The sequence below is a fragment of the Mugil cephalus genome, chromosome 20, assembly GCF_022458985.1.
Source record: "Mugil cephalus isolate CIBA_MC_2020 chromosome 20, CIBA_Mcephalus_1.1, whole genome shotgun sequence".
Lineage (NCBI taxonomy): Eukaryota > Metazoa > Chordata > Actinopteri > Mugiliformes > Mugilidae > Mugil > Mugil cephalus.
The window spans coordinates 6,837,355-6,859,574 of record NC_061789.1 but is presented as its reverse complement, the minus strand read 5'-3'; the positions used below and the strand labels follow the sequence as shown (position 1 = coordinate 6,859,574).

Below are 22,220 nucleotides of genomic sequence, written 5' to 3'. Positions count from 1 at the left end.
TCTTAGCCATATAGTATCTCATGTCCAAGGGCCCATACAAAGAGACTCCATAGATATATTAGGAGATGTTTTAAAAATGTAGTCAGTTAGTAACTACAGTAACAATGAATTTGACATTACTCAAATCTTTTTTCCATCCGTCCATCTGTTTTTTGACATACGTGACATGAGGCGTCCCTCAGGGTTCAGCTGTTGGGTCTCTATCATTCAAAGTGAGAATGTTTGAATTGTGAATATTTTGACTTGATTAACATTAAATGTAAACATGATAATGACATTGGGCATTTTGAGCCATGGGGCTCTGTAGTCCTCCAGAGAGATTGGATCATGGTTACAAATTAATTGTGTTTATGCTTACTTATGCTAACTATGCAACATGAATTCTCTTAGTTTTATTATTTCAGATTCTTTTCAGATTCCTTTCTTTTTTTCTTTTTTTTTTTTTTACAAAAATACTCTCCAAGTAGGTTATTATTATTATTATTATTATTAGTATTATTATTATTTTATTCGTGGAAGAAGCTCGATGAAGCGATCGGGAATACCGGAAACACGTACCTCCTGCGTCATGACGTTGCTTGGTGGAGAACGTCCGTTGAGTGCGGAAGTGGCGGTCGTCGTGGACTGTGCACTTTGGACTTCGACTGCAGAGCAGACATGACAAATAAACAGACTCCCAGGTCTCGCTGTCAGGTCCAGCTCGGCGGCGGGTCTCCTTAAATCTGATGCCTGTTGACGGACGCTGGCGTATCGGAGCGACTCTGTCCTCCTAGCTTAGAGCTAACTAGCAGAGGAAGGTATGCAAGTCGAAATTGGTGCCCATGCTTGAATAAGCAATTTAATAATAAACCCTTCTCAAAAGATGTAACCTTTTTTTGACAAGCTGCTCTTAGTTTTTATTTGTAACGGGGTTTAGCTTGTATGCTAGGGCAACGAAGTACTACGTAAATAATCAGCAAAACTACGTTGTGCTTGAAAATTTGAGTTAAATTCAGCGCTTTGATTTCATATATGGCGTCAACATGTTCACAGTTGTTCACGAAGTTATTTTAATCACTCAAAAGCACGAGTGATGTGTTTTATTGGCCATTTTAAACTCAAAACAATCCATTTACTTTTCCTATATAATTCTGTATGAGTCTTTCCAAAACTTCCTGTGAGGCCATCTGAGCTTCTGATTGGTCTGCTGACCAGCCAATCAGAAGGCTCCGAATACGAGCAGACCCCGACTTCGTCTCTTGGGAAAAACTTAAATAAATAAATAAAACATTGGTTGGAGCAAAAAATTGTAATTGCTATTCTTCAAAAACGCTATTTGTGCGACTAGGCTATATTTACTTTAGTGGTTTTATTTATTTGTGATTTCGTTAAAGGATGGAACCTTCTGACTTGTAGACAGTGTTAATACAAGATCCTGTGATGTTGGATTTAAAGGTGTTGTTGGTGCAGCAGCCATGGCAGAGGCCGGAGCTCACATCACGTCCACGGCTGGCAACGAGCAGCCGTCCATCTTTGAGGTGTTGGCTCAGGAGTCTCTGATGGAGGCGGTGCGACCGGCGCTAAAGCACGCTGTCAAGGTGAGAGCCGCTCATCTGGCAGAACCTTAATAATGATACTTATAATAACACCCAGGGTCTAACATCCCCACTTCTGGTGACCCTCTCAGGTTCTGGCAGAGTCCAACCCGTCCCGTTTTGGCTTCCTGTGGAGAAGCTTCGACGAGCTCTACCTGCTGCTGGACGTCCTCCTCCAGAACCACTTCCTGTCCCACTGCAGCGCCTCCTTCTCCGAGAACTTCTACGGCCTGAAAAGAGTGTCGGGCGGGCGAGGGCCGGGGGTCGGCCTGGGGCTGAGCAGGAAGTCCCACTGGCGCTCGCTGCTCCTCCTGTGCCTGGCGCCGTACCTGCGGGCCAAGCTGGAGGCGACGCTGGCGCGGCTGAGGGACGAGGAGGACTTCTCCATCCGGCTGGCGCAGACCAGGAGCCAGAGGCTGTACCGGGCGGCCGTGGCGGCGTACCCGTACGTCAGCTCGGCCTGGCAGGTGTGGATCTTCTGCCAGCAGCTGCTCTTCGTGTTCGGAGTCACCAAGACCCACAGTCCTCTGCTGTGGCTGGCGAGGGTCAAACTGGCACGGCTTAACACTCGAGATATTAGAGACATGGAGCAGAAAACCAGCAACACCAGCAGCCCGCCTGGTGGAAGGTGCCTGCACACACATGTCTGAGATAAGATTTTAGTTCTGTGGGGGAAAAAAATACATTGCCCATAATGCATTGTTCCTGTTTTTGCAGCCTGGTGCAGAGAGCGTGGTGGCTGATGGGTCAAGCGGCGAGGGGCGCGGCCGTCTCCCTCTCCACGTCCCTCTCCCTGGGCGTCTTCTTCCTCCAGTTCCTGGAGTGGTGGTACTCGTCGGAGAACCAGAGCACGGTGAAGGGCCTCACCTCCCCGCCCGCCCCCCCGCCGCCGCTCCACCTGCAGCAGGGGTGGAGCGAGGACGGCAAGAACTGTCCGCTGTGCCGGAGGCCGCGCACCAACGCCACGGTGCTGTCCACGTCCGGCTTCGTCTTCTGCTACCGCTGCGTCTACACGTACGTGAAAGCCAACCGCCGCTGCCCGGCCACGGGATATCCCACGGAACTGCAACACCTCATCAAGATCTACTCGCCGGAGAGCTAGGTCACGTGACCTGGCGAGACGTTCCGCTTCGAGCACGTTTGGACTTTCCAGCCGCTTTTAGAAAACCTGTTTTTTGTGGCTCCGTGATTGAATATTGTACATATAGACTTTTCTTTTTTGAATGAGAACAAGAATTTTGCTTTTGTTTGCAACAGACTCTTCAAAGCCGTCACAGTTCGTGAGAAATTATGCAGTGATATGAGACGTTTTAGGATGTGAAATTCTTTTTTTGAACGCATCACATTAAATATTTATACATTCCATAATAAAAAGTTTTCTCTGTGATAATTACAGTCATTAGTTGCAGCAAAGTTCTGAGTATTTACTTGGTGCTTTGAGTCATTAGAAGCAAACTCCCAAACTGACACTGGTGATTTCATAAAAAGAAATGGTAAAGGAATAATTTGACTCTTTGGGGAATATTTGTACTTTTAACATTAGATGTCGCAGTCAGCTGTTGGCTAGCTTAGCATTAAAGCCTGGTTCTACCTTTGGTCGCGTCAACAGTTTCCCCCTGTTTCCAGTGTTTGAGCTAAGCTAACTGTGTGCTGCAAGTAGCTTCACACTATGATCCCTGACTGTATTAACATAGACCAGGGGTCTTCAATGCTTTTTCAGGCCAGGGACCCCCCAACTGATGTAGAGATAAGTAGGGACCCCCTGCTTCCTATGTGTTCTATATTAAACTCAGCCTAGTGCCATACATTGTTAATTTTCATTTTGCATTCAATATTAAGCTATCCCTTATCCCATTTCTAAAATCTGAAATAGTGTTTTATTTCTGTGGCTAGGCTAATTGTACCTCGTTTCTGACATAGGCAGAATGAAGAGATGTCTGGTTCGAGTGTAGTTGCATTCCCAGCATCTCTATTACCTACTGCTGCTGGCTAGGCTAGTTAGTAGCTGACCACTGGTCTGCTGGTTGGCTTTCTAGTTGGACTGGGCTTCTAAAGGAGTTTTGCTTTAGATCATGGCACAAGGGATTGTAACATCTTGTCCTGTGTATTAATGAATATGTGTGAGGGAAATGGAAAAAAAAAATATATGTATATATATATATATATATAAAAATGTCCAATCAACCAAAGACTTTGTGACCCCCCTGCAGTACCTCCACAGATCCCCTAGGGGACGCAGACCCCCTGTTGAAGACCTATGACATAGACAATTGAAGTCATCCGGAGCAGGGGTTTAAACTTAACTGTTAACATGGACACTGACTAAAATAGGACAAGCATCAGCCGTAACATTATGACCACTTATGGGAGAGGAAGAACACTGACCATCTTGAGACGATTCAGTGTTCTGCTGGGAAAGTTTTGGACCTGGTATTAATTTCTGTGGATGTTACTTAGACATGTACCTAGACCAGACCAGGCACCACCACCCCTTAGCAATGACCAGCAGGATGCAGCCACAAAAATGCTTTAGGAACAACTAATAAAACAAAACAAAACACGAAGAACAGCACAAGGTGTTGACCTGGCCTCCAAATTCACTAGATCCCAAACTGATCAAGTATCTGGTCACATGAGTGCTGCGACAGCAACAGTCAGTGAATTGCTTTATTGAGTTGCCAGACAAATTTAACAACAGGCCCACTTAAAAAAAAAACAAAACAAACAAACAAAGAAAAAACAGATAATCAGGATCAACGTCACAACATTACAGTGAGAGTAATAAAAAAAAAAAAGAAAAAAAGAAAGGGCTTCATTAAAATGTCCACAAACCCCTGAAATTAAACCGGGGTCAACTTCCCTTTTTAAGCTCCTGCTGCAACACAATTCATCGACGAGGAGGGGGAGGAAAAAACAAAACAACAACAACGACAAAAAAAACAAAAGAAACGGGCTTAAACTTCAAAAAAACGGGACAAGTATCATCATCAATAATAGTCACAGTAATAGATTGCTCGAATAGCGTGTATTGCACATGTGTACACATATATGCGCTCTATGTACATGTGAGTCGGCGAGAACTAGACACATGTTGTATCGTCGCGACAGGAAAAAGGGTCTGGAGAAAGAAGAAGAAGTAGAAGAAGACGACGGCACGGACAGAGGAGAGTCAGGAATGTGCTTGTGATCAGTTCCAACAAAAATGGAGTCTTTCTCCCCCCTCCCTCCCCCTCCCAAAAAGAAATAAAATAAAGCAAAATGTTTCGGTCACGAGCCGGTAATGAAGAGAGAGACGAGGTGACAGTCACACTGATACTGAACCTCTCCCGTCCCACCCTAGAGTTCAAATACACCCCCACACGGCGTCATAGAAGGACACTACATTTACACCACAGTATCAAACATATCAAGAAATATACAGTATGAACTCATGTAGCAAAATAGTTTTGAGTGTGTGTGTGTGTGTGTGTGTGCTGTGCCTCAGTGTCTGTGTAACAATAAAGCTGTGTGGTATTTCAGGAGTGGGTAGGAGCCCCGGCAACGCAAAATCCTACAAAGGTGCCCCCTTCGTTCCTTAAGGACGGTGCTTTAAAACATCCAAGATTCCTCCCTTTCGAGACCAACTAAAAGGTCCAGTGAGGAGGACGGGGGAAAAGGCCAAAGAGCAAAATGACAACAGCGTTATTCCTTTTCCGCTCATAGATCCCTGTAAGTCCCACCCCCTGGTTCTTTAAAGGACACCTGTCTTTGTCGCGCTTTAAATCTTTGTAGTTTTGGTCGTCTCTTTTTCCGTGAGCTACAACAACGCAACGCTTCAGCGACTTGTGAAACGAATTACTAGTCCCTCTCTCTGAGTTTCTTTTGTTCTCCAGTGGGGGCAGTCTTTCCTCAAAGGCATTCACGGTGCTGTATTAGAAAAGTGACGTAACACAAGGAAAGCTGAAAACACTCGATCCACGTGAGTTTTCTCTGCGCGAATTGAAATCATTTGAAGCAAAACGTCACTTTTCCAACTATTACCTTTGCCATTTCAAACTTTTCACCAAATGAAATCTTGAATCTACACCTGAATACTAGACGAAATATTTTAGAAAATGTAACATTGAAGGACTTTACTTGAGTAAACAAATATATATATTTTTTTCTCTTTTGTGAATGCCATGCGTTTCTGTAACGGACTTCCCAAATCCCACATACCTAATTTTCTTGCTTCTTGTAAGGAATGATGGCCAAAACTACAGAACAAGATTTTATAAACTTGTAGTAACCCTTAAAGCTACCGTAAGGAACCTTTGTCTCCCCCTACTGGCAGTAAAAGTAATTACACTATTGACACAATATCTCAATTTCAGCCCCTTTTCTCCTGTCAGTGCTCTCCAACAAGGAAAACCCACACCATTGCCAATCTGCATTTAATCTTGCCATTTATCGCTTTGGTTCTTAGATTCTAATCCTTTCTTTCTTTTAAATCCGGGGCATCAGAAAAGTCTCTTGGACGCTTCCAATCTTTCTGAGAAAAATTCATGGAACCGTGGTTACATTAGTAACTTTTGTGCAAGAGTTTCTAATGTGGTTGCTCCCCTCTCTACAGCTCTGGGAAACCAAAAGAAAAAAAAAAAAAGCAGTGGGAATGTCACCAGAGAAATACGCAGTTTTTGAATCACCTGGCATTGACAGGCTTAACCGGTGTGTGTGAGTTTGTTTGAGAAGGGTTTGAATGTAGCTCTGCGGCTTTTAAGTCGTGGATGTGTGCATGTGTTGTTATTTAAAGCCGCAGTTCCGCTAATGGCCAACAGATACCGCCCTAATGACTCGCATAATGATAAAGCTCCTCCAAACACTGAATCCATGACCTGTTGGCAGTCATTTATACATGTATATATACACATATATATGTATATATATGTATATATAAAAGAATTATTAAGGCATTTTCATTGAGTTATAAATAGCTATAAGTGACAACTCTGGTGCTTACTCATCTCAACACAGATACTTGTTTCGTTCTTTTGTGCTTGCATGAACTCCAGTCGAGCTCAGCTGTCGACACCCACCCATAGTCACCCATATGTCCAACCCTGCCCAAGAGTATAATGGACAAAAATGGCCGTAGTGTTTACATTAGTACAAAAAAACTACACTGGAAACCGTCTGGAAACACAGGTCAATCAATCAATAAATCAATCAATCAGTCACCCTCTTGATACCGTCTATCCTTTCACGTACGTATAAACTCTGCAAATTATGCAAGCTCTGAGGCTGGTTGCGGTGTTGCAACAGCGAAGCAGGACATTACTGTGATATTGCTTTGAACTGATGAGACCCCAAAGGTCGTAGCGTAGTGGGGATCGCGGGAAACGGAGTTAAGCGAGGATCGAGGGGTTTACTGTAACTTCCTGACGTCGCCGGATAGTGTTTACCGAGTCTGGCTTTTCGATAAGACGTGGAAAAAAAAAAAAAAAACAAAATAAAATAAAAATAGGGTGGTCCAGTTTCTGAAGGTTTGTCTCCACTGAGTGTGTGGCGTGATTGTCGGTTTGTGGAGCTGTGATTTAAGGTTAACAAAAGCAAAAGCCACGCGTTAAATGTAGCCAGCAGATTTGAGCTTTGGTTCCCAACAGTTCAGTCCTTTTTTTAAAGCTTATAAAGAACGGTAGTATTATGGTTCACCCTGTTTGATACGTTCAGCTGTAGTTTTGTTGAAATGTACTTGGTTGAAACACGTGAAGCTCTAAACTTTACAGATCCATATTTACAGAAGTTGTCCCACTTTTGGCCTGGGACTAGTGTTGATTTGTCCCTTTGGTCAAATATGAGTAAAGCCGACCTGCGGGAAAAGCACTTGCCCAGTCCTGTCATAACCCTCTATAACTGGTGATCCATTAGCACTGATCCAGGAACAGCCTAACAGACATTTACAGTCACTGAGAGGATCCAGAATTTGTTCTGAGTGTTAAAAGCAGTGTTCCCTGAATTACACAGATTAATTAAGAGAAACGTCGACTTCAGAGTTCTGTTGTACAGTCCGGGACCGCAAACGGTGTTGATCGTCGTTAGCAGCGCTTGTTATATTAATCTGTTTACTCTGTTTTAAGCTACGACAGTCCCTGTTTAGCAGCGTAACAACATTATACCAGGCGAACAGGCCGGTAAGATCAGAGGTAGCCAGGAGGCACCGTGGTAGATACAGATCGCTAAGTGGTGGCTGTACAGCAGCAGCAGCAGCAGCCACTTAGCATCTGAAAGCACCTTTACTCATCTCATAGTGTTATTTCTGGCTGCGAGAGGCAGCTATTTTCAGCTAAAAAGCTCTAAAAAGCCACTCCATGCTTCCGGCACAGCACCGAACTGCAGACGGACAACGCCGGTGACAACCACGAAAGTGGAGCCTTCGGGTGACGGATATTTCTGTGGAGAGGTGGTGGAGACCAAAATAGAGCAAACGGGGGAGTGAGTGCTGCAGAAACACTACTTAAAATAATGATGTTGCTCTCTGTCTGATGTCTGCATAAAAACAGATGAGGTTTGATAACAAATTACCACATTATCAGCTTTAATGTCATATAAGTGACTTTCTTGTTTCTGCTGCCCCCAAGTGGCATAAAAAGCTATTACTGTGAGTTTAAATGATGAGGACAAAAGACAGATTTGCTCCAGAAGAAAAAGGTTTTCTCCACTAATTTGTTGCAAGACACGTAAAGTCAAAGCTCTTCTCCCTCACTCCCTGTCGAAACATTTATTTTTTTTCAGATCCACTCAGTGTCTGTCGCGCATAGTTTGCTCTTCCTGGATCAGGGCTAATGACACAAAGAGTCCGGCTGGTGATTCAGTACCAACGACGGTTGACCTGTAACGAAAGTCCAAAAAAACCTCGAAGGAGCAAGCCGCCTTCCTTCCGGACTACAAAAACACATCATCACTGGACCAGCCTATTAACAACGACTTCTGACCTCTTTTGTGTAGTTGCGGCTGTTTGCCTGAGGAGGGCAGTGCTGGTCCTGCCAGAGAAAGTGGATCTAGTTTTACCCTCCAAAAACAACAACAACAACAACATCCGGCCATAACTTTAACATCTGTAAACAAACAAACTCAACAGGGTGCGGTCCGACGTCATCAGGCCGTGTGCTTACTTCCTGTCAAAACATCAAATCTCCAAATAGAATATATTTATGAATCCAATCTGATTGGATGAAACACTGTTTACATTATATATATATATATATATATATACATACATATATATATATATACATATAATTTATATAGAATATTATTTTTTGTTTTTTATACAAAAAGAGAAAGAATTTTGTGTTTTTTTTATATATATATATATATATATATATATATGTGTGTGTATATATACAGATTTAGAAAAGTGACCACACAGAGTCCATTGTGATGTAACCGTGGGCAACAAGACAGGAGACAGGAGTATTTATACACCAAACTAGAAATATTACAATTAAAAAGAAAAATAATAATATTAATAATGATTTGGACGTGGTGGTCATCATGGTGTTTCCTACTTTAGAGAGGGGTGGGGGTGCGAGTGGGGGGGTGGGGAAGGCTGGGCTGAGGTCACATGACTGAACGAGTTAAAGACAGAGTGGACTGATGTGCTGAGGTGGTACAGTACAGTTTCAGTGAATACTGCCAAAGGTGACTGGATCCTGATGTTATTTTAACGTCACTATTCAATGCATACTTTTTTTTTCTAGGGATTTTGTTTTTTTTAACGATGGCTTTAGAGGCTTTTCTTGCATCGAAGAAGAAGTTGGGACTATCTGGCATGAATATTGTCATATCTGAAAGACAACACAGCTCCTACCAGTTACAGTTTTTTATCATGTCTGTTAATTCTCTCCCTCCATCCCTCTCAAGTTAACTATAAATAGTGAGATTAGGACAAACTAAGGCATCCAGATGAAGAAAACAAAGACCCAAAGATGAACAGACCGACTGGAACAACAGCAGCATGTGTGTTTGTGTTTTTTTTGTTGTTTTTTTTTGCGTGTGTGTGTGGGTGAATGTGTGCATTAGTGTTTCTTCAGTCCCGGTTGGCTGGTTTGTTTGTTTTGTTTTTTTCTGAGGTGCTGCGGCGGCGGTTTGTGGTTTCTGATCAGACTTTTTTTTTTTTTTTTTTGATAGACAGAAAAAAAGGCACCTAGTTCCTCCTCCTCCTCTGCTAATTTTTAAAACGGATTATTCCTCCTCTGCCAGGCGACCTCGCGACACGCAAGAGGACAAGTCGTCCACTTGGTCTCTGATATTTAGTTTCAAGTTGTTGTTTTTTTTTTTCCACAGTCACCGGAATAGGGATGAAATAAAAAGAAATCATTGGCGGGTGGAAGAGAGAAGTTCAGTGGTGCTGTGTACAGGTGGTGAATTACAGTACACGAGGGCACAAGACGTGTATCCTTGACGACGCTCCCCTCCTCTGGTTTCCGTGGAGATGCTAACAAGTCGTCTGCTCCTCCCTGGGCTGGTGAACCAGTGGAAAAGGGATGTGTCCACGCTTTTCACAGGGCCCCGCCCTCTCCTGCCTCCATTGTGTTCTCCTCAGTCAAACGGGAGTCCTCCACAGTGGCACAATTCCACTCTGTGTGTGCGTACCTACGCACACTTTGCGGAGGAAGAGGCAAAGGAAGAGGAAGAGGAGGTGCTAGAAGGAGGTGAATGTGGAGTCTTTTTTTTGCGTGCTTCTTGGTTTAAGCTCCTCCTACAAGACAGGCTCTTCTTCCATTGGCTCCTCTGTGGACCTGCGGATGATGTCCCAGAACAGAAAGTATGATAAAAATATATGCAGTAAAATTAAATTGCAAACACACATTTAGTCAAATTCAGCAAATATGTCCTCGCATGGGAATGGTTTCGTCATTTCTAGAAGTCATTCATTACCATTGTTCCTCAAACTTGTCATACTTAATATTTATACAATTTGCGCAATTTGCACATTAGGTTCATTAAATTAAACAAGTCTCCCATTTTTTAATAATTTCTTTATAGCCAATTATCAATTTCAAAATGATCGTACCCGAACAGCTCTTGAGTTTCGGCCCCCACAATCACATACCACGTCAACACAATTTAGTTTAACCTCCAGAGGTCCCAGGATATGGAAATTACTTAATCCTCCAAGGTAAAAAACAAAACAACAAACAACTATTCTGAAACTATTGTGAGTTTTTGTTTTGTTTGTTGTTAACTGTTATTTTTTACAAGTCCTCCTCTTCAACACCCCTGAGGGTTTATTGGGGGTTTCCCTGGCATGCATTTAAAAAAAAAATGTTGTTGTTGTTGTGCTTTATCGAATCTTAAAAGGTGCCAAATAAATTAAATGAAAAATGAATTGCTCTCGTTAGTGTCAAGCTCCTTGAGTAGAACTGTATCAACCGTATTTCTCAAAAATGTTTCGCACAACCTTTTATATCGCCAGTAATATAACATGCACAAGCGGTGTCCCTCAAGGATCCCTGTTAGGGTAACACAAATTTTTATAAAACGACACAGTGTTTGCAAACAAGGGCTTCCCTGGTATCTCCGGCAGTCCATTCATAGACAGATTTAGCAGTTATAAAGCTCTAGCAACTACTTTCATTACTTAAATGTATCTACACACCGATCAGGCATAACATTATGACCTAATTATGACCTAATATGTCCTAATATTGTGTAGGTCTCTCTTGTCCTGTGGGTTGAGGGGATTGGCCTCCGTGGATCATCCCACAGATACTCGATCAGTTTGTCAGTTTGGGACCTAGTGAATTTGGAGACCAGGTCATCACCTTTTTCATGTTTTTTTTTTTTGAGTTATTCCTAAATTTTTCCTTATTCCTCATTGCTATGGGGTCGGGGTGTCTGATCTGGTCTAGGTGAGTGGTACATGTCTGAGTACCAGGCCTAAAAGTTTCCCGGCAGAAAATTGCATTGTCACAAGATGGTCAATATTATTCACTTCTCCTGTTGGTGGTCATAATGTTGTGGCTGATAGGTAAATCTAATCATTTCTCGGAAACTGACGAAACTGATTAAATTCTTAACTTATAAATGAATTAATACCATATTACATCTATAGCTGAGTGCTGAAAGCGTGTTAGTGGAAGGTGGTTTAAGCTACTGCAATATTTAATGTCTAACAATTGTTATCAATAAATCATCTGGTGACTGTGTCAAGCAGAAACAGACTGTGCTTAAAGAGCTGTTGCAGGCTTATCACACTCCCAAATTAAATATCAAGTTAGTATCAGGTTGCACAATCTGCTACTGTGCCAGCTACTGTGTACGCTTGCCTCCAATTCCCTCTAATTGGATTTTTGATGGAATAAAAGCAACAAACGACTCTTGCTATAGTGGAAAACCCATTGATTTCAGAGCTTTGAATGATCTTTTTGTGCTAAATGTGTGATGGATCCTCTAATAATGGTATGAAGCTACAGCGCTGCTGACCTGTTGGTTTCTACGTTTTCAGGGACGGAGCCCGGCTGCTCGACGTCGACACTCAGGGACGCCATGGCGCTGACAGTGTCCGCCTCGTCCTTCTCTGATTGGCCCTGAGCACCGAGGGGACTGTCCACTAGACAGTAACCACAGGTCTGAGACAAACTCTGGAGACAAGGCCAGTGTTTGCCTGGAGGGACAGAACGAGGCACAGAAATGAACGTCAAAGCGGCAAAATGAAATGAACGACACGCTATAAAGTAGGGTGCCGCCATTGTGTTGTAGCTACTGTTTGTTCTTACTCTGGATCTCTATTACTCTCTCCAGTGAGGCGCAGGCTTTGGGGCAAGGCTTCTCCTGAGGCCACTGAAACATGGAGTCACACTGAGACAGACGGGAGAGCATGTGTTAGTCCAAAATCGCAATGCTCATCACTGATAAGGGCTAAATCACAGGTCAGATCATTGGTTTCATGCTAATGTGGAATGAGGAAAATGTAAAATAGAAAATATGTATAAAAATATCCAATCAACCAAAGATTGTGACCCCCCCTGCAGTACCTCTGTGGAACCCCTAGGGGTCGCAGCCCCCCTGTTGAAGACTGTAAAGTTACAGTTTCAAAGACAAAAGGTGGAACTATGTAATAATATATAAAATAATTTCTGAAATCTGAAAATACCTTCTATCTTTCATACTGAGCATTAGGCACAGTTCATAATATAAACTTAGGACCATCATAACGCCTACTACAGTTATTTTTCCACATTACTCATAGGGACGGTTGGACAACACCTCCAGGTTGAGAAAGGTTAAACTGCATATATATATTAATAATTTATTTTTTGAGAATCTGACTCTCGTCTCTCACCGGGTCTCCCAGGAGCGCAGAGACGCAGGCCTCCGATGCGTCACAGATAGCGGTGAGGTCATGACCGCCCTCCAGCGCCATGACAACCCGCCCACCCGCCAGACCCATCAGGAGCTGCGTTAGCTGACCGAAGCCTGCAGACACACATCCGACACAGTTAAGAAACGCTGCTTTTGAAATCGGTTCGGCGGTCGCGCCGTTGAGTCGTGAAAAAGTCGTTACGACTCACATTTGGCAGAGACGTTGTAGCCTCCCAGAGGAGACTGGTGGCCCTCGACTGCGTCAAAGCCCGCGGACACCAGCACCACATCTGGACTGAACTGCTGGGCGATGGGCATGACCACACTCCTACACACACACATTTTAAGATATATTATTTGCACAAATCTTGTGTTTTCGTACTGTATTCGAACACATTTCACCATTAGAGTTTTGTTTTACGTGCATTTATTTTATTTAATCTTTTCCACTGATTTCGTACGCATTCATGACCGCAAAAAATCTTAGATTTAAAACCCAGTTCTTAACACCGCTTACCTGAAGGCAGTGAGGTACTCCACATCACCCATAGGGGGCTCCACTCCTCCAGTCCACGCTATGTTCACATTAAAACCTACACCCGCACCCGAGCCCACCTGTAGAGAGAGAAAGAAATATAATATATACTGTCTGAGTTCGCAAAATAATAATGTTGTTTAATATTTGTCATTTAAAACATCCATAAATACGTTTTTTTGACTTTTTTTTTTCTACACTTTTTGACTGGATATTACTTGCTAGCTAATGTTAGCATAGCAGAGGCCACAGTGGGAGCCAACTACATTTGCTGGACAGAAAAACGCTTCCTCCTGACATTTTTGTGAAATGTCAGTACTTTAATGAGCTATTGGGAGAAGCTGAACATTTTTAAGGTTGGGCAAAAGATCCCATATTTAAAAATTTTATTTATAAAACAGATATATTGATGGATTATGGTGATAGATTGTAGTTTTAACCCTTTAACACCTAAGCATCAATATGTCTGCTAAACTTTTTTCTACCTATTTTGGCTAACTAACTGTCAGAAAAGAAGAATATCTGAAACCTTCGCTATTATAATTCACTGGAAGTTATACATTAGTGTAATAACCTTCCGTAATTACCATAATGACACCACATTGGCGTTAAAGTGCAACGTCTCAGCTTTTCGAATTATTCAAATAATTACGGTAATCCAAAGAGCGACGCTGGTACAAACAAATGTCCCAACATAAGTTTACATCTTTTTCTAACGTTGTCATTTATATTAAATAAGCCTCTCTTCTGTTTTCCTGGCTATTTTTTGAGTGATGCATAGCCGAGCTGAAAAAGCAGCGGCCAGGCAAAATTATTATTCTAGATAATAGATGGAAATGTGTGACACATTTTTCATAAATTTCTTATCAAAACAGTATTATTTTTCAAAGCTTCATTGAGGAACCTGGATTGTTTTGAGCTTGATTTAACCACTGATCTTCAAATTAGGTTTTTATAATTTATTAGACACCAGAGAAAGGACGTTTAATCATACATTAGCTTCTAACATCCAACAAATTGGCAATTTTCTGTCTTGTTTCTTGATAATTAAGTTAAAACATCTGACCAAAAAAAAAGGCTGAACCATGCTCTTAAGTGAGTTGTGATTATCCTCTTACAAAGCAGACCTGCTTTATGATAACAGAAAAAAAAAACAAAAAAAGTGTGCGAGTACCTCCTCAGGAGCGCCGCTGCCGGGGAAGAAGTTTCCGTCGTCGTAGCGATGGAGGGAGATGTAGAGGACGTTGGGGTCGCTGTAGAAGGCCTGCTGGGTGCCGTTGCCATGGTGAATGTCCTGCGGAGACAGGTCACGGAGAGAAGGTCAGAGGGATGTTGCGGTAAAGACACGGGGAACACACACTGAGCCTAGTCAACATCTTACTCAGAGTAAATTCTCTTCAACTACACAAAACCCAGGATGCTAAAGAAACTGTTTTCTTTTTTTTTTTCTCCACTGTTGCATCGTATTGAAACCAAAACGTTGGGGTTAAGCAGTGGATATCATCACTTTTGTAAAGAACCTCAGCCCTAGTCTTGCTCTGCCTCTTGACATTTTTTTTTAATGAGCTTACAGCTTTAAAGAGGGAAATACCCACACGTTCATTAAGCCGAACAGCTGCGACTCTGAGCGGAAACTGCAGCTCTTTCAGTTTTTTTGAGTTTACTTCATCTTGACACATGTATCCTTTCATTTCTCCTCTCTTACTATTCATGCATTTGTGTTCTACTACTGTATAGCATGTACCAGTATGAACCACCGTCTTCTTGTGAGCGTCTCCGGCCTGGAGCTGTGTGTTTCCGACCCGTGGAGCTCTGTGCTACTCATCTGTGGTCCTGCTCTCGGTTTAATGTCCTGCAGTTATTCCGCTCCTACTTGAAATGCATGATCCTCCAACCTGCCTACGATGCCTCTTATATTTAACCGTCACAGCAGCTAACTCACCTGTGGGTGAGTTAGCTGTTTTTTTCAGTTTTACGCCCCTATGCTCTTGTTTATAATCACGTTCGAACTCTCGTGTAGCACCGTTGCCGTAGTTCTTGCTCTTGGCCGGGTTTCAGGGGTTGGTCAGGTTGTTGTTGTTGTTGTAATTGATGCTTTTATATGAATAAAATTTAACTGAATTACTACTGTGGAAAATGAGGAACCAAACATTTCATTAAGCATTAAGGAAGGTAGAGGTGGAGGAATTTGACTTGTGCCACTGTCCCTCCTGCGATGTGAACAGTTAGCTTTATATTTTTATTAACAGCTGGCTTTAATTTAATTCAAATTTAAGGCCATAACCAAGCCATAATCTATCCACACCTCACCTACGGCCGTGAACTATTAACCTAGAAGAAAAACATCTTGGATACAAGAGCCTGAAATCAGTTTTCTATGTATTCTATGAGTATCTAGACTCAGACTTACAGGCGGTTTAGACTTTTGTGTCAGTTTGACGACATAGCTACAGCCAAAACTTACACAGACCCTATTGCTGCACCCTGATGTACACCTCCCTAGAAATGTGACAACACGTCACAGCGACGCAAACCAAAAGAGCTGTGACTGGTCCCAAAATAATTTGAGGAATTATTCGATTAGCAATTTAACCATTTAATTCAGTTTCAATCTATAGAACAACAACTGTAGACCATATTCTCACTTGCTCTAAATTGCAAAATTTACATCCTAACATATAATATTAGTTATTATTATTATTTTTTATTATTTTTAAGTCCTTTTCTTTGCAGTTAGGACACATTCTCCTAGCTTCACCACTTAATTCTCCATCTTTCCAACAGTGACTTAAATGAAAAAAGGTTTAGATGATGCTAACATCCCATATTTCAACTCAGCAATTATATAGTAATAATAGTTTGTTTGGTTTATTGTCACCGTTTGCTGAAAATTAAAATGTGTGCAACAGCTATTTATTTTTGAATTTGACAACTCAGAGCTCATTTTCCCCAAATGGTCTTGAATGCAGCATCAGCTGGATCTCAACCAAGTTTTCCGAGACCCTACTTGTGATTGGTTAGTGATGTTAGTTTGGACGAGGAAAGCTGAGTTACTCTCATTCCAGAGTATTAGTAGTAGTCACATCAGAAGGGGCCAGCTAAGGAGTAAATTAACACTCCTGGGTGCCTCCAGGTCTTGGTGAATGGATTACATATCCCACCTGGCCTGGGAACTGGGAAACGTTGCCAAGTTTGTGGGACATCTGGAATACGATGCTTAGCTTGACCGGATAAGGGAACAAAAAGGGACGGACGGAGGGTTTATGAAAATAAATGTAACATGCTCCGTGAAGTGAAGAAAAACAACGTGTTTATGCTTTTGTGTGTTAACTCACCCAATCCACTATGAGGATCTTCCCCACTCCTAGCTTCTGCTGCAGCAGCTTGGCAGTGATGGCTACTGAGTTGAAGAAACAAAACCCCCTGTCCACACAAACACATACACAGTTAAAGTTGTTACCCAGATGACGTGAAAGAGCAAAATGTGTTTCTGTAATCGAGGTACTGACATTGCAGTGGACTCCTCAGCGTGGTGACCCGGTGGACGAACGACAGCGAAGCCATTCTAGTTCAAACACAGGCACAGAGTGAGAAGGGAGGGCCGAGGGGAGGGGGGTTTGGCAGGTAGGACGATGTGTGAAGTTTATTTTAAGGGTGCGCTTCTGAGCGTTTACCTTCAGCTCCCCCGCGGCTACTCTAAAGGCCAGCTCGATGACCGAACCCACCGCCATGCGCACGGCTGCTGACGAGTGCATCTCATTCCACACGGTGTCACTGTCCACCTGAACACAAGGGGAACAATAAGGATAAAGGATAAAAACCTCTGACATACAGGGTAGGTCATGGATCTCAGTATTTTTGCATATTTTTGATCTGCACCATAGGTATCAAACAGGGGGTCTGTGGACCCTAGGGGTTCCGCAGAGGCACTGCAGGGGGGTCGCAAAATCTTTGGTTGATTAGACTTTTTTTTTTGTATTTTCCCCCACAAATTTAAATTTCTTTAAAAACACACTAACATGAATCCAACGTATGTTTGTAAAGGGATAAAGAATAGCTTAAAAAAAGTCTAAACTTTGAGAAAAAAGTTGAAATTTCGAGATAAAAAGTTGAAATTTAGAGAAAAAAAGTAAAAATTTCGAGAAAACAATCAAAAGTAGACCTATAAACCATCAGTACTGTATGCGTACCTGTATGGTACCGCTGATACAGAAGAGTATTGGGGCTTAATTAAAAAATTTAGCAATATCTGCATTATAACTGAAGAAATAATCACAATACTTTAATTTTTCCTAGAATTTTGGACTTTTTTCTCGATATTTTGTTTTTGTGCACGATGAAAAGAAAGAAATTTTTTTCATGGGTGGCCCTAATACTCTGATGTAGATGAGGGTTTCAGTCACATTTGAGTAAAATAATCCTATTTCTATGAAGGTCGTTCTCCCTAGATTGAGAATCACTGGTTTAGGTAGCAGAAAAATAAAGAAAAACAAAGAGGGCCTCACCCCTATTCCTCCACAGGGGAGAACAGCGTACATTTTCTGGCTGATTGGACCTGAAAGAAAATCAGAGAAGAGGACTTTAGTAAAATACTTGTGATGCACTATCCAGCCAGGGGAGACAAGACATGGCATCAAATCAAGAACCTTTTTTTTTTAAATATTTAATCACACTTGTAATGAAGGAGTAAACGTTTTAATGAATTGATTCAGGTACCAAGCAGCTTCTTGTGGTCCAGCTTGTGCCGATTGAGCGGACTGGTTCCATACAGCAGCGTGTGAAACTCCGAATGGACGGACTGGATCTCATCCAGGGACGCTTTACGCCCACGGATCCTCTGCTCAGACACACACAAAAGCAGAGTGAGAAGCTTTTAAATGAGAGGATTATATTATAAAACTACAGATACTTGGTCTTATTTATTTATTTTTTTTAGGATGAAACCAGTGAAAGTGTTTCTGCTGCGGATGTTGTGTAAGTCTGTGGGTTTTAGGTGTGTTTTCGTACCTCACAGCGGCCCAGCAGGCCCGTCTCCTGCAGTCTGGACCAGATGCTCTGAACTCTCCCAGCATGCTCCGGGTGGATGTGAGCGTTGCCACACACACACTGATGCTTCAACATTAGACTGTCATACACAAGCCCTGGAGAACAACAATTAAAAAAAAAAAAAGAAATAAAATTACACGTTTATTCTGAACAATAATAATAATAATAATAAATAAAACTAATCCAGTACGAATCTTTGATTTGGAGGCATTTCTATTATTTTTTTCTAATAGTTTTGTTTTGATTAGAAGTTTTTTTCTGCCTCTTGTCACTTAAGAATTACGAAGGGCGATGTGGCCATTCACACATTTAAACAGATGAAATAATTAAACCAACCATTAATATGTTTATCATCTTTTGTAATTACTTGCCAGGGATCAACAGTATCAAAACATTTTTTTTATTATTCATAAGATTTGCAAAGTAAGTGAAACTGTCAAAATGTGCAAATTGTCGTAAATTTATCAGTGGCAGTTGTAGTACTACAAAATAACCACAAGATGTCAGCACAGCACACAACTTCTAATGTGTATAGTGTTTTAGTTGAACAGTTTTTCAAATATCAAAAGAGAAGCAATCAAAACAAATGAATGTTTAGTGCCTTAAAGCTTAAAGCTTTATGTCATTTTCAGAAGAAAGACAAGAAGCAAGACTTTCAAAAATAAATAAACAGTCACACCCCTTCCTAAACAAGTTAAGCTACTTGATTTTTTTTTTTTTTTTTGCAGTGTACCAGAATATGCGGCGTTTGCTATTTACAAGTAATAACTTGTTTCTTAGAACTAAAAACCAACAAAGAAAGACGGATACGGTGGAGTCGCTTCACAAGTTACAGATGTAACCTGGGTTCTATGAAGCTGAAAGAAGATCCTAGGTAGAAACAAAGTGCTCAAAGGATGGATTACTGTCTCTACAGGAAGGTGATTGACAGCCAAGGATGAGGGATTACTTTCTGTGAGGCTTTTTCTTCATCAGGAAGAGCTCAAAGATGAGAGGGAACTGCACAATGCAGGCATACAATACACATTTGCGCCAACTAAACGGTGTTAGCATTATCACTTTCAAAGGTTTGTAGATAATAAGGTATTTTTTTCCAGATGCTTTTTAAAAGTAGTAAGAGAGGACATAGAAGTCAGTGGTGGATTTAATTCTGTCCATAACTTAGAACCTCTGAAGGTATTAACATGCATTTACACGCATTGATGTTGACTCACGTGCATTGTCTCAATTTAATAAATTATTATTATTATTAATAATAATAATAATAATAATAATAATAATAATAATAATAATAACAATTAATAAATACTATTTGCACTGTAATTTCTTAGACCAAAGGCGTTAGTTTGCAGAGAATACCTGCATTCCTACACTCCTTCCTCTTAGGAATGGAAAGTTACGCCATTCGCCTCAACCTTTGTAGCATTTTTCACCGTAAAACTAGTGAAAGAAACTTCCAGAAATTTGAACACGATTCACACGACTCGACAATTAAAAACAACAGCGATAACGCTTTTTAAATAAATTACGCCGTTTCATTCAGTTCGCTCAGTTCATCCCAAGCGTCAGCCAACGAGTGTCAGCTCCCCGTTGCTAGGCAACAAGCACGGAGGCTTACAGTAGGCGGACTGGTGCCGTCACCCTCTCGTCAAATCAAATAAAAAAAAAAAAAAAAATAGAAATTAGCCGACACGCACGGCAAGTAAAAAAAAAACGAAAAAAAAAAAAAAAAAACAACAAACTGACCAGTGGTGAAGAGGTGTTTGATGGGATTGACAGTGGCTGCAGGGGAGGACTGCGCTCTTCCCAGAGGTCTGTGGGGCAACGAGGACTGGAACACACCCAGCTGCTGCAAGGCCTGATGGGACGGGAACAGAGAGAGAGAGAGAAAAGTTATGATTCATTGCAGAAGGATGAATCAGAGATTAGTTCATTCACTGCAGTGATGGAGGAGGGACAGCACACTTAGCACTAAAACCTGTCGTTTACCACACACACTGAAATTACTATGATTCAAAAAGTCATTCATAAAAAAAAAAAATTAAAAATGGGTGACAAAACGGCCAAACCTGAAACCAACTGATTGATAAAAAATTTGTTTTCCTGACACTATCCTGAAATTCGTCAGCTCACCAGCCCCGTGTGTGTGTGTGTGTGTGTGTGGGTGTGTGTGTGTGTGTGTGTGTGTGTGTGTGTGTGTGTGTGATTTCAAGGTTTGTGTGAGCACTGCAGTCGCGCACACATATTCTGTAGTGTCTATATATAGGGAGTGTTGCTGTGCTCCCTGCTGCGAACTGGGTGACTCATCATGCGTGGGTGGACACTAAAACACACTTGAAGATATGCAGACATACAGGACACACACACATAGACACACACAGCGGTGAGTCCAGCGGTTGAGTCATCGGTTTGTGATGTCACGGTGGCGTCAGCGATTGTGTGTCTGTGTCGGCGATGGCTCAGGTCCGACTGGACAAGGAGCGGCTGGGTTTATTTGAAGTGGGTGGTTCGTCTTTGTTTGTGTCAAAACATCTAGACGGAGCCGTGAAGGATGAGGACGAAGAAGTTGTGCAGCAGATCCCTCCAGAGCATCAGCGAGGAGGCAGACGCCGGTATTCACATCTCGTCTTTTTTTTCTTTCTTTCTGTTTTTGGTAAAATGTCAACTCTTTCTCTCTCCCGATGACTCATCCTCGGCTTGTGTATGAAATGTGTTTACTAAAATGATCCATTCAACCCTCCTTGTCCTGTCCAATGAAATACGCTTGTTCACCGTCGAAAAAAAAAAACAAAAAACATTTTAAGTACCACCCACAGGGAACACGAACCGGGGCTGTTGGAGAACAAACGATGACCGTGGGGAAGGAAGACGACATGTGAGCGTGCCGACTCATGTTCAGTGTGTGCTGACAGGTTAAGAAAACCAACAAAGATGGCTGTAGCCAGGGCACAAACATCCCATGTACGGCAGGAGGTGATACCTAAAGGTGGAGTTCCTGCCCTTACTTCTGCATATATGGCAAAGAAGTTGCCTTACATCGGATAGATGTCGTTAAATAGAGCAAATACTGGTATATATTTTCATTATGATACAAATTTTACTGCCATACTGATGTATTTCATTAAACAGTATTCGTAATGCTAAGCCACGCGACTCTTTTCAGTGTTGCTGCTAGGGGTGAGTATTGGCAAGGATTTCACGATACGATACGTATCACGATACTTGAGTCACGATACGATACATTATTGCGATATTATGATATTGCGATATATTGCAATATTCTACATAGTTGACTGAGAAGTTTTAAATGCAGCTTAAAATACACATTGTATATATGTACATCAGGTGACAGTGATAATTCATTGGATAAATTGAGTCAAAAAACAATATTAATCCAGATGATACATTTCTGATTCATTGGACTTGTACAAAAAAATGTGGTGGTGGAGGTGTGAAAGTCGTTCACGATCGGCCCAAAACATGACCTTTTCTTTCTTTCTTTCTTTATTTCTTTCTTTTTAAATCGCTATTAAGACAATCAAAATGGATATTGTATCGGAAGAAAAAATATCACGACATACTGCCATACTGACAAAAGGAGCTGTATCGACCAAACAACCATTTTATGCAAGTGCTGTCGGACTTAAGTTGCAGGTTACACTACACAACATTTCTCACGCTGAGAAGTGATAACAGTCGCCGCACACTAACAACATAAACAGATTAGTAATATATGACTG

At 41.7% G+C, this 22,220-nt stretch overlaps 2 protein-coding genes across 3 annotated transcripts in view; one reads left to right on the top strand and one right to left on the bottom strand.

Annotated features, from left to right (window-relative positions):
* Positions 1 to 582: 582 nt before the first annotated feature.
* pex12 (peroxisomal biogenesis factor 12) lies at positions 583 to 2,948 on the top strand. The gene is made up of 4 exons (XM_047572340.1): positions 583 to 797; positions 1,435 to 1,577; positions 1,667 to 2,202; positions 2,292 to 2,948. The coding sequence occupies exons 2-4, from the start codon at positions 1,455 to 1,457 to the stop codon at positions 2,674 to 2,676; spliced, it is 1,044 nt and encodes a 347-aa protein (XP_047428296.1). The 5' UTR covers positions 583 to 797; positions 1,435 to 1,454; the 3' UTR covers positions 2,677 to 2,948.
* Positions 2,949 to 4,227: 1,279 nt separating this feature from the next.
* hdac5 (histone deacetylase 5) overlaps positions 4,228 to 22,220 on the bottom strand; it is a 58,151-nt gene continuing 40,158 nt past the window's right edge. For both annotated transcript variants that reach the window (XM_047572334.1, XM_047572333.1), the window contains 14 exons: positions 20,227 to 20,338; positions 18,442 to 18,575; positions 18,151 to 18,271; positions 17,940 to 17,989; positions 17,109 to 17,216; positions 16,944 to 16,999; positions 16,770 to 16,857; positions 14,609 to 14,728; positions 13,417 to 13,514; positions 13,109 to 13,227; positions 12,880 to 13,013; positions 12,314 to 12,395; positions 12,021 to 12,201; positions 4,228 to 10,333 (listed from right to left, as the gene is read on the bottom strand). In XM_047572334.1, the coding sequence (XP_047428290.1) occupies positions 10,294 to 10,333; positions 12,021 to 12,201; positions 12,314 to 12,395; positions 12,880 to 13,013; positions 13,109 to 13,227; positions 13,417 to 13,514; positions 14,609 to 14,728; positions 16,770 to 16,857; positions 16,944 to 16,999; positions 17,109 to 17,216; positions 17,940 to 17,989; positions 18,151 to 18,271; positions 18,442 to 18,575; positions 20,227 to 20,338 (1,443 nt within the window). In that variant the 3' untranslated portion in view covers positions 4,228 to 10,293. The remainder of the gene's footprint in view (positions 10,334 to 12,020; positions 12,202 to 12,313; positions 12,396 to 12,879; positions 13,014 to 13,108; positions 13,228 to 13,416; positions 13,515 to 14,608; positions 14,729 to 16,769; positions 16,858 to 16,943; positions 17,000 to 17,108; positions 17,217 to 17,939; positions 17,990 to 18,150; positions 18,272 to 18,441; positions 18,576 to 20,226; positions 20,339 to 22,220) is intronic.

Excerpts from the sequence above, each read along its gene's own strand:
- pex12 (XM_047572340.1), top strand. The coding sequence starts at position 1,455 with ATGGCAGAGGCCGGAGCTCACATCACGTCCACGGCTGGCAACGAGCAG. Across the intron at positions 1,578-1,666 it reads CGCTAAAGCACGCTGTCAAG|GTTCTGGCAGAGTCCAACCC; the intron begins GTGAGAGCCGCT and ends TGACCCTCTCAG. Across the intron at positions 2,203-2,291 it reads AGCAGCCCGCCTGGTGGAAG|CCTGGTGCAGAGAGCGTGGT; the intron begins GTGCCTGCACAC and ends CTGTTTTTGCAG.